The following is a 10,770-nucleotide window of genomic DNA, read 5'->3' as shown; positions in this document are numbered from 1 at the left end:
CTCCCCTATGCATTTTCTTCCCCCCTCAAAGGCTATCTCTGTGTCACATTGTTGTATGACAGCACCCAAACTGCTAGCATGCCTATTGATACAGAATTGTTAAAATAAACCTTGCCAGTATATGTTTTCAGACACCGGTTATTTAGTGTCGTTTCGCTTTAATCCACCCCAAAGGAATTACTGATAAAAAACTGAGTTACCCCCTCTCCCCTTTTCCTGGGGCGGGTGGTAACACCTACTTAAACTTGTTCAGGATTCAGGAAGTGTAAAGTTCTGAGGGATGTGATACAAAGAGCTTTCTGGGAATGCTTCATCAGTCTGCTAATGAAGATGATCTCCACCACTTCTGCAGAAACTAAAATCCTGAAAGAAATTAATTCAAGATAGTCCAAATGATACCATGATCATAGTCCAGTACTTAGTGAGGGTGAGAATTGGTACCTGCTTTGTACAGTGTGTTCATATTTTGGAGGCAAGTAAAAATAATTGTTTTTCTCCAAGGAAATCATACTAAGTAGTAGAGTAGAAAAGAAAGCAGCACTACACCCCAGTTCTCCTAAGGCGTATTGAACACCATTACACAAGGTACACACCAGGCAGACTGCATCTTTTCTCACCAGGTTCCCCATAATATATCCTTTTAGAGAGATTTTTTACTTTCTTAATGTTAATTAGGCCAATAAAAGCCTATTATTCTGTTTTGTCCCCCTTGAAGCATATCTTCCTTCTTCCCACTGGATAAGACACCTGGGGTTGGGGTACAAATATCATCAGGAAGATGGAGGTGGTAAGTGCTCCCTTTGTTCATATGGGATTGAGGTTATTTGTGCTCACAACTAGGTCTGAAGTTGCTTTTGAATTGTTCCCATTGTTCCTAGTGTACCTAAACTAGTTTCCATTTATGTCTTTAAATAGCAGAGGGGGGAGTTCAGGTTGTGCTTGTTGAGTGAAAACTTCTGCAGGCTTTTGTAAAATCTTGAGGCTTGTTTTTAAACTTAAAAAAACCAATTCCAAACCCCTTCAAACCCTCTTATCTTCTTTCTTGCTGAAGGAGAATATAAACAAATGAAGCTTCAAATAGACAGAAGCACCAGACAGTTACATAAAAACAAACTGCCAGATCCCTGCATGTAGGCGTATCTGCTCTCAATTCAGTCCTGCCTCTCTGTGCATGTGCTTGGAAGTAGGTCTCCCCATCCTGAGGTGGTAGCAGCTAGGACTAGATGCCCAAACTGAAACTCGGGTGTTGAAGGCACTGATGATGTGGCCTCAGGCTGTCTGGAGGTTCAACTAAAGGGTCCTTTGTAACCAGGGGAACAAGTATTTGGGGTCAGATGTTCGAGCAGAAGAGGTACAAAGTTTTATATCTTTACTGTTCCAGTGAACAGCTCGAAAGATCTTGAAGTGAAGCTCTACAGATCAGCATATATCCTCCTGTCTTAGTGCTCTGAGTATTTCAACTGTTGAAGATCTGAAGAAAGTGGAAAAGTTATGGCAAGCAGAGTATCCTCATGAGAACGTTATGCCCTTAGCTCTACCTCCCATTACAGGTCTGTCTGTAAGAGTATTCATCATGCTTGGGACCCTTTGATATCAAGGCAGAGGAAATACTTGTGTTAATGTGTGGTGGTTTAGTGATTAGATTGGTAAAGTGTATGACAGATCCTGCCAGTCTTCCGCCTAAAGAGCTAATTGGCCGGGGAAAGGCCAGGGTTTTCCCCTGAGCTCACTGCATGCTCACAGAGAGTGGCATCTCTCTCAGATAACAGACTTACAGTGTTCTGGAAGAGCACAAGGAATTGTTACTTTTTTGAAGCTGAAGGAATTGGATTAACTGAGAATACCCTCAGCTGAGCTCTGAGGTTTAACTGATAATTTACTGAAAATGGCACCAAAAAAAAAAAAAAGAAAAAAAGGGTTAAAGCTTCATTTCAGGAAAATACAGGCAGGGATTTGAAGTGCCAAAGCTGAGGAAACACTGCATTAATTAAACGTTACACTTGGAACAGAACTCATGATGAATTTCAGCCATAGTTTGTGAAATACCCAGTGAGACAAATGGGTCTGAGGCAGGGTGGCCCTTTGTGATGGAGGTAGAAATGAAAACTAGTGCACGTGTGCGGAGCTGTCAGCCTTGCCGGCATTCCCCCACCCCTGGAATCGTGAGGAGCTGGTGTGACTTCATCTGTATTCGACGCCACTGGGCAGCCTCGTGTTCCCCGCTAACAGCCCCTCATCCCAAACGCGGGACCTAATCTCCCTCAGGTTGCTCCTGAGGCGCTTTGCACACTAAACCAATTAACTCCCCCTGTGGGAGGGAGGCTTCGACGGCACTGCGGCGGCTCCGGAGCGGGACTCGGTGCAGGCGCGCGACCTGATGATAAAGAACCCCGGGTAACGGAGCGGGATGAGTCTGGGCAGCGCCCCTCCTGCCGGGGATCTCCCCGAGCCCCATCCCCAGCACAGACGGGGGCCGGCGGGATCAGACACCCCCCTCCACCCCTCCCCCGACCCGCGCCTGTCTCTTTAAACGGGGGCGGGGCCTCTGCCTTGCCCCGCTCCGCGGGCCGGCCCCGCCCCGCCCCGCCATTGGTTGTCGCTGGGGCAGAGCGGCCGTCCCGCGCGCGGCCATTGGCTGGCGGCTGGGCCGGGGTTCCCGGATGCGGGCGCGCTCGGCGGTTATAAAGGGCCGGGGGAAGGCGGGAGCGGCTGCAGTTTGAATCGCGGCGGGTCGGGGTAGGTTGGTGCTGTCGCCCGAGCTCATTGCGTGCGGGACGCTCTCTGCCTCAGTCTGCCACCCACTTTCGCGGCGCTGCGCTCCGGTTCGCCATGGTGAGGAGCCGCGGGGGCCACTCGGGTGGGTGGCGGTGGCGCTGCCGCCGGGGGTTGTTTGGGCTGAGGCGCTGCCGCCGCTATGGGTGGCGGGGGAGCGCGCGCGGGCCGGAGCGGCGGGTGAGGGCGCGGGCGGCGCGCGGCAGGAGCAGGGGGTGGGGGGGCGGTCGCACGCGCACTGGCGCCGAAGGGGACAGGACGGGGAGCAGCGGCCGCGCATGCGCGCGGGGAGCGGCCTGTGCAGTGGCCGACGCGCACGCGCCCCGGCGCCGCGCGTGCCCCTCTGCGCGTGTGGGGGGGGGAAGCGGGGCGCATGCGCGGAGGGCGGGGTTGGGGGGGGCATCAACTCCTGATCTTCTCTTGGCATTGCCAGGCTGGCGGGAAAGCTGGGAAGGACTCCGGGAAGACCAAGACCAAAGCAGTGTCCCGTTCCCAGCGGGCTGGATTGCAGGTGAACAGGGGCTGGGGCGCGGGTGAGGTGAAGTCAGGCAGGTCTTCCATCTGTTGGTTGATTGCAGTTCGTGGAACCTTTGCACTCTGTCTGCCAGTTGTCCCAAGTGGTGTAAGGATCTTAAGCCAGACATGGCTTTAGACCTTTTTCGCATATCTGTGCAGGAGGCAAAATAATAACCATGTGGCTGTTGCTGCTGCAAATTGTGAAGTTGCTGATGTGAGTGTGAAATGCGGTGTCCTTAACTGGTTTCTCAAGTGAAACACAGCCTGTGCGTCTGCCACTGGGACTTCGCAGCCCAGGATGTGGTTTTGTGCAGTGGCTTTCTGCTGTCATAGCCTGTTCATGCTTCTGGTTTTTTTTTCCAGTTCCCTGTTGGCCGCATCCACAGGCACCTGAAGTCTAGGACAACCAGCCATGGACGTGTGGGAGCCACAGCTGCTGTGTATAGTGCTGCAATCCTGGAGTACTTGACAGCTGAGGTAAAACCTGCAGGGAGTGGTCAACTCCCAAATGCCATAATGACCAGACCCTGCTGTATTTTGCCAGTTTGGACTGGGTTATGAGCTCTTCGCTTGCTTTGAGCCAGTTTCAAGTGCGTACATTATCAGAAGACCGTGAAATATGCATGCTCTGCATTTCACACAAATTGGGTGCTGTGACTTGCAGCAAAAATGTGTGAAGTAACTTATAAAATGGGCCATTACAGCATGTCATATCTCCTGTAAATACTCTTCTTAGTGGGAAAACTAAATGTAGAGCTCCAAAGGAGGAACCCTTTTGGAAGAGGCATTGTTTGCTATCTCATCGTCACTAACGGTGACACAGTATTTGAAACAGCTGAGACTGTGCTGTTGGTCTCACTTGACTGTGTAAATGTTCAAAAATGGTCTTGTCCTAGGTCCTTGAGCTGGCGGGAAATGCATCCAAAGACTTGAAGGTGAAACGTATCACTCCCCGTCACTTGCAGCTTGCCATTAGAGGAGATGAAGAGTTGGATTCTCTGATCAAGGCAACAATTGCTGGTGGTGGTATGTCAGTTGCTTGCTGTTTGTGGTTGGTTGGGTGGAGGAACTGTCTCAGACTACAGGTTGCTTAGTGCTGTCACTTTCATTTGAAGTACAAAGTTTAGGAAAACTGTTGAGAAATCATATGGTCTTAATTGTTGCTCTTTCTTAGGTGTAATACCGCATATCCACAAGTCTCTCATTGGCAAGAAAGGACAACAGAAGACTGTCTAAAGGATACCAGGATTCCTTGTTATCTCAGGACTCGAAGTACTTAACTTGTCCAGTGTTGGTGATTCCAGTGGACTGTATCTGTGAAACACAATTTTGCCTTTTTTTAACTTTGAGAAGCTAAAGCTCCCTTGAGCTTTCTAACAAACCAAATTTCTGCATTGAAGTCTTAACTGTATTTAAGTGTTACCATGGCTTCAAAGAAGCTATTGTGTTTGTAGTGGGTTTTAATTGAGTTGACTGTTTCTAGATTGGTTTGAGTAAGTTAAGGAAATGTTTGGTTTTGTACAGACGTTTCATCCACTAGAGTGGAAATACTCAATAAATGTTATGTCAAGACTGATTTGTCTCTTCATAGGGGGAAAGGGGCAGGGAGGAGGAGGAGGTGGTAAGATAAGGTGAAGGGATGTTGAAAATCTGTGCTTCACTTGATTTTTTTTTTTTTATTTTTTTTTTGTTAGCCTCTGGCCCCTCTACTGTTTCAGCTTTTAAAGGAAGCTCTGGGGAGAGCTGTGTGTGAGCAGGGGCTGTACTGCAGCAGCCCTTAACTCCTGCCATGCAGCAGCATCCTGAATAGTGGATTACGGGGGGTTCTGGTCACATCTTCAGCTGTTCTTATCCAGCTCTCTGCAAGTTCATTTTTCACGGCAAAGCCCTGCTTATTGCTGCCGTCAGGGAAACCTTGTGATGAAGCAAAAGGGGGTGGTTACTGTGTGTGGCTGGGGGCAGTGGCCTCCCAGAACTGCATCCAGCAGTGAAACACTTCAAAGGGAGATGCTTTTGCTGTGACCAGGCTCTTCTGTTTCTATAAGCTCTTCCAGGCAATAATCTCTGCCGCAGCACTGTAGCTAGGAGGCGGTGACCTAGATCGGAGATGCTGGCTAGACCTGTATTAACTGCGTTCCTCCTGGCGCTGCGGTGCTTCCCTGGAGCAGCGCCCGAGCGCTTCCTTCGCGGCAACGCCGTCCTTGCCGGGATGTAATTGATGTCACTATAGGGAGCAGTTACGAGGTGCTAACAAGTACCCTCAGGCCCTGTAAGCACCGACAGCGCTCGGGCTCCTCGGTGCAGGAGCGTGCATGGTACTTTTCCATCGTGACGACTCCTTCCCGAGGCCGTGCGGGCGGGCAGCGTCGCTCCCGGCGGGGCCGCTCCCGTCCCCTTCCCGCCCCTCCTGTCCTGGACGATCCCGATGCTCCCGTCCCGTCCCCGCCCCTCCCGGCCGGGTGAGCGGCGGAGCCCCGGGCGGGCGGGGCGGCGCATGCGCGGCAGGGCCCGGAAGCGGCCCGCGGTGGTGCCGGTGCGAGCGGCGCCGGGGCTGCGGCAGCGGCGGGATGAGCCCTGCGGAGCGAGGGAGCCCCGCGGAGTGAGGCAGCCCCGCCCGACGCCCCGCTCCGCTCGCGGGCCCTCCGCCCCGCCCGCCTCCGCTCTGGCTTCGGGGCCCTTCTCTCTGCGCTGCGGCGGGCGGAGGCGGCGGAAGGAAAAGCCCATGGAGGGGAACCGGGACGAGGCCGAGAAGTGCATCGGGATCGCGCGGGAGGCGCTGGAGGCCGGGAACCGCGACCGCGCCCTCCGCTTCCTCGGCAAGGCGCAGAAACTCTACCCGACCGAGACGGCCCGAGGTGAAGCCCGGCACCCTCCCCGCAACCCGGCGCTGTCGGGACGAGCCTGGAGCGACCGCGGGGCCCGCAGGAGGGCGGGCGGCGAGGGGGGGCCCCGCACCACGGGGGGGCCCCGCAGGCCGAGGCGAGTGCGACCTGGCCCCCAGAGCCAGCCCGTCTGGGCTCTGGCGGGGAAAGGAGGCCAAAGGATGTGCCCTGGAGCAGCGCTCAGGGCAGGTGGATTCCCACCGCCAGTCCCTGCCTCCGGCGTCAGGCGGTGCGGAGGAGTGGGCTTGGCTCCCCCCGCCCCAGAGGGTATCCCCCAGGGCCAGCCCAACGCCTCGCCTGCATTCCCCCTCCTCCCTTCAGCCGTCAGTATAAACGCAGCCATACAGACTAGGCTTAGCCCCGATTAACAGCAGGACATTTCAGGCCCCAGGCCGAGACAGGCTGGGTTGGCCTTTCTTCTGTCAGTGTGAATTACCCCTCGATAACAGCTTGCAGTAAGAGCTGCAGCTCCGGAGTGGACCATGTCTTCATTCTCTAATTGCAATTTGGGTTTTCTCGGTTCCCTTTTGGTTGTATATAGGTACGTAGGAATTGCTCATGGGTTTACCTTTCCTAGAGAAAATGGGATAGGTGGCTCCCCCTAGGACTTCTTTGGCTCATCTGACAATTCTGTACTAAAAACTGAAAAAAAAAATAGCATCTTTCTAGAAAAAGGTGTTTAGAAATATTTTTTTAAAAGGAACGATAATGAGGTTTCAGTGTGTGTTGGAACTGTCACCCGTCTTGGAGTGTTTCTGTTACACTGTGCCAGAAGTCAGCTGGAAACACCGTTGGATGTAGCAGTGACTTGTTGCGTTCCTCTGGTTCTCACTTATGTGGTCTGTGCTGTGGAATTAGTAGGAACAACTTCAGTTCTCTGTACTGACTTAAAGGCCTCAGCATTTGCCATTTCTGGAACACAACTTTGGGGCAAAATCCTGACTGGAAGTGTTCTTTGCTGCATTTTATTCTGTAGTGAAGCCTTTTAAGTCAGGTGAGCAGATTCAGTGAACATTTTTGGGCCTCTTTTTTCTCCTGGCTACTTTGTATTTGCAAACAGTAAGTGAAGGCCTCACTGGTGCTTTTTTTTTTTTTTAACAATGTTTAATTTTTCAAGTGTTTGTTTTTTTCTCCTACAAGACAGCATAGATGTTGCCATACTCCCCTAAATGTCTGTAGCTTGAGAAGGTGACATAGGTGAACATACTTTCAGCTTTTTGAAAGCTGTGTGGGTCAGGAGGCAAGAAGGCAGAGGGTTTCAATTCAGCTTTCACCAAGGAGAAAGCTTGTTTGCTCATTACCCTCTTGTATCTCCCAGATACTGGTTACAGTAGCTTTCAGGAAAAAAAATCTTTGGGTTTTTTTTAAGTAGGACTGCTGCTACATAACCACCATTAAAAAGTATTCAGTGCAAGAAATAGATGGCTAATTAGGCTATTGTCTGTAGGACACTTGTTTTATTCACTGTGGAAATTAGCAAAGTGAGTCACAAATGGAGTATAGACCTGGAGGAAAGAAGATAGTTTTTCAGGTATTTGGCTTGAAACAAGGGCCTGATTTGTGGAACTGGTGGGCAGTTAAAGCTTCATCTGAAGATAATGACAATTGTAGATGCTCTAATACCAAAATATTCAGTGGTACCCTAGGCCTGATTTGAACTAGGTACTTAGAAATTAGGGAACTCTGTAAACTTGTAATATCTCTGTGCTTCAGTTTTCTAGCCATGGAGGTTGTTAATTCTTTTACACTCATCTCATTTCCTCCCAAAACAGTACCAACTCATTGAATTTATTTTGGTTTTAAAATTTTTGAGGCACTTAAATGGCCCTGCTAAAAGTGTAGTAAGCTGCAAGGACACAGAATGTCCTTTTTTCAGGACAGGAACTGGAAGGTGTGCAATACATTAGAACTGGCATTTTACAATGACTAAGAACAAATGAAATTATTCTCATTGACATCTAGATAAATTAAGTGGAGGGATGACTTGAAGAAAAAACCCCTGTAATTCATAATTCAGGTAATTAAAAATATGCCATAGCCCATACCAGAGAGAAAGAACAGTTACGGTTTTTGTGAGCCCACTTAGTTTGAACACAAACTCTTATTTTACAGTCAAAGTGTGTTGGGTTTATACAGTGATAGGACAATATGGTGCAGCCCCAGTTGTCTCTGTGCTCACTTACTTTCTCTTTGGGGTATGAATTAGAAGGTAGTTTGTACCAATTTCTCACTGAAGTCACAGATCCTTCATATGTTGTATCTTCAGTATCATTCTGAGAACAATTGCCCACCATTTCACAAATGATGTTCTGTCAGTTATAAAACCAGTGAGAATGGTAGTGCTGAATCTTTTACTGGTGGGAGCTTCCTCCTCCCAATGTTGTAGTGGATTATAAAAGGACAGAGAATAGGTTTTAACTATTGTCTCTAAAACAATACTATGTGTGATTTGCTTTTGGCAACATTTGCATTTAAAGGGCGTTCAGCACTAGTTCAGTCATCAGTGAAGTTTAGTTTTGCTAAACAAAGCCTCTGCCTGAAATACGCTGACTGCAGCAGTGCTATTTTAAGGCTTTACTAGTCTGAAATGTAAAGTCAGTGCTTATTTACTGATACTTAGCTAATGACTTCATAGTAGCAGTTTTCATGTTGACGTCACTCTTTGTTAGAAAACTGTTTTACAGTTCAACTGTTCAAAAAATTGTTTGATTTTGATTTTTGGTAATGATTCATCTTACAACTGAGAGGAAACTAATTGCTTGTCTGGAAAAGATTTGTAACAGTAGATTTACAGATAATAAAGGACAAGATGCCCTTTCCAAACATAGGTGCCATACAGTTTGGAGTCAAAGACAAAACGACGTTAAGGGAAACTTTATTTTTCAGTGCTTCTTAAGATTTTCTTGCCCTATTTCTGATGCTGCCCTTAAAAACAAATTTTTCAGGAGCACGTCACCTTAGTTTTTAGGCTGTTGCAATAGGACAAATTCTGAATTAAACAATTCTTCCATTAGTGAAAGGGAAGGGGGGGGTCATGTTCGATGCATAATGGAACCAAATGCAGTTCAAGGATCTTTCATTCAACAGCAGGTAATAGTACACACAAGAGAGGCTTCAGGCACATTCAGAGATAAGATTCGTTGTCTTACCTGCTAACAAAATAAGTCTTTGGTTCTTTGTATGTCCTATTTTAAAATACCTAGATGCATAGTAAAAGCTTTCTTTAATACGCTGTTAGTTCTACAGTTCTAACAGCTGGTTTTATCACTGGCAGTTCATGGAAAAGTCAAAGTTGTTTCTGAATATCTGAACCGTATCTCTTCTGTGAAGAAAACAATGGCCCCGTACCCTTTGTACGGTTTTCTTTTTCAACATAAAACAATAGCGTGTTTGTTTATGCTGTCACGCTATTTTAAGAAGTTCACACTTATGTATTTGAATTTTATTTTTTTTAACCACCCTGCATTGTCTTCTCAGCAATGCAGCTCCATTGCGAGGTCTCAGAAGGTGAAATAGCAATGTTGAAAGTATACTGCAGCCAAACCAATTCATTAAGAGACTTAGAGCTACACTCACCATGAAGAGACACTGGATGTTAAAAATGCAAACCATCGCCTGTGCCTGCGTTTCTGCCACTATTGCTCGCACTGATTCTGCACAGGCACTGGTGCAGGGATGGGAAATTTCTAGAGCAGTGCCAATATAAAAGCAGGATTTGCAAAACTTTGAGCATTAGTTTGAGAGGGGAAGGCAGGGTTACATGTTCAGTAGGATTCCGCACAATACCGTTACTAAATGTCATACTCACTGGATAGAAAACTTTTTTTTTTTCCTGTTAACACTTGTTTGGAGTGCATTAGGACTGAAAATGCTTCATTCTGAGCACACTGTCTGTTCAAAACTCTGTTCTTCATTAGTTCTTAACCTGCAGACCTGGTCACCTCGTTGGAGTTGTTATTGCGTCATTTACCTCAGAACTTCAAACGCCACAATGGATATTAGAACCAAGTATTGCAAATACCGAATATCTACTCCAGTTATAATCCACAATGCAACTATAGCTCTCCTGTTTTCAAGAACTTGATTTCATTTGTAGCAAAAAACATGGCCTCAGTTACAACTATACATCTAAATCGTAGTTGTTTCTTCATTTCTGCAGTAAAAAGCCCAATCTGATCAATCGATGAGTTGCTGAGGCAGGCACGAGTGCAGGACCAGCACTGAAGTCAGCTGACTTTTTTGTTCAGGCTGAGTGTAGCTATTCAGGGCTTCAGTCTGCTGCGAGGACTGGATAATAAGTGAATTTAAAAGTAAATATGGGGGAGTATTTAAGAAGCACATCTTAGGAAAGTGATGATTTTCCTTTTAAACAATGCACCACTTTCTTTTCTTTCCTGTGCTTTAGTGAGATAACAAGCTATGGTGTGTAGGATCCCAGTTTTCTACTGCTCTAAGAAAGACATGCTAGGCAGAAGAGAATTTTTTTTTTTAGTTTAGGAGAAAATTCTTCAGGAATCCTCTCAGTAGTTTGTAGAAGAAAGTGTTTTTAACAGTAAAGCTGTAATATGCTTTCAGTGAATGGGGTGTTTTTCCTTGGCAG

The 10,770-nt window shown here is 47.8% G+C and overlaps 2 protein-coding genes across 2 annotated transcripts in view; both read left to right on the top strand.

Annotated features, from left to right (window-relative positions):
• Positions 1-2,649: 2,649 nt before the first annotated feature.
• On the top strand, positions 2,650-4,864 carry LOC108500901 (histone H2A.Z). The gene is made up of 5 exons (XM_017822250.1): positions 2,650-2,832; positions 3,206-3,283; positions 3,652-3,765; positions 4,185-4,314; positions 4,463-4,864. The coding sequence occupies exons 1-5, from the start codon at positions 2,830-2,832 to the stop codon at positions 4,522-4,524; spliced, it is 387 nt and encodes a 128-aa protein (XP_017677739.1). The 5' UTR covers positions 2,650-2,829; the 3' UTR covers positions 4,525-4,864.
• A 969-nt stretch (positions 4,865-5,833) lies between these two features.
• Positions 5,834-10,770, top strand: part of DNAJB14 (DnaJ heat shock protein family (Hsp40) member B14) — a 28,056-nt gene continuing 23,119 nt past the window's right edge. Inside the window, exon 1 of the mRNA XM_017822244.1 lies at positions 5,834-6,143. Within this exon, the coding sequence (XP_017677733.1) occupies positions 6,011-6,143 (133 nt within the window). The 5' untranslated portion in view covers positions 5,834-6,010. The remainder of the gene's footprint in view (positions 6,144-10,770) is intronic.

The sequence above is a fragment of the Lepidothrix coronata genome, unplaced genomic scaffold (assembly GCF_001604755.1).
Source record: "Lepidothrix coronata isolate B3197 unplaced genomic scaffold, Lepidothrix_coronata-1.0 Scaffold96, whole genome shotgun sequence".
Taxonomy (NCBI): Eukaryota; Metazoa; Chordata; class Aves; order Passeriformes; family Pipridae; genus Lepidothrix; species Lepidothrix coronata.
The sequence above is the reverse complement of the archived record's forward strand: the minus strand, read 5'-3'. Positions and strand labels throughout refer to the sequence as shown.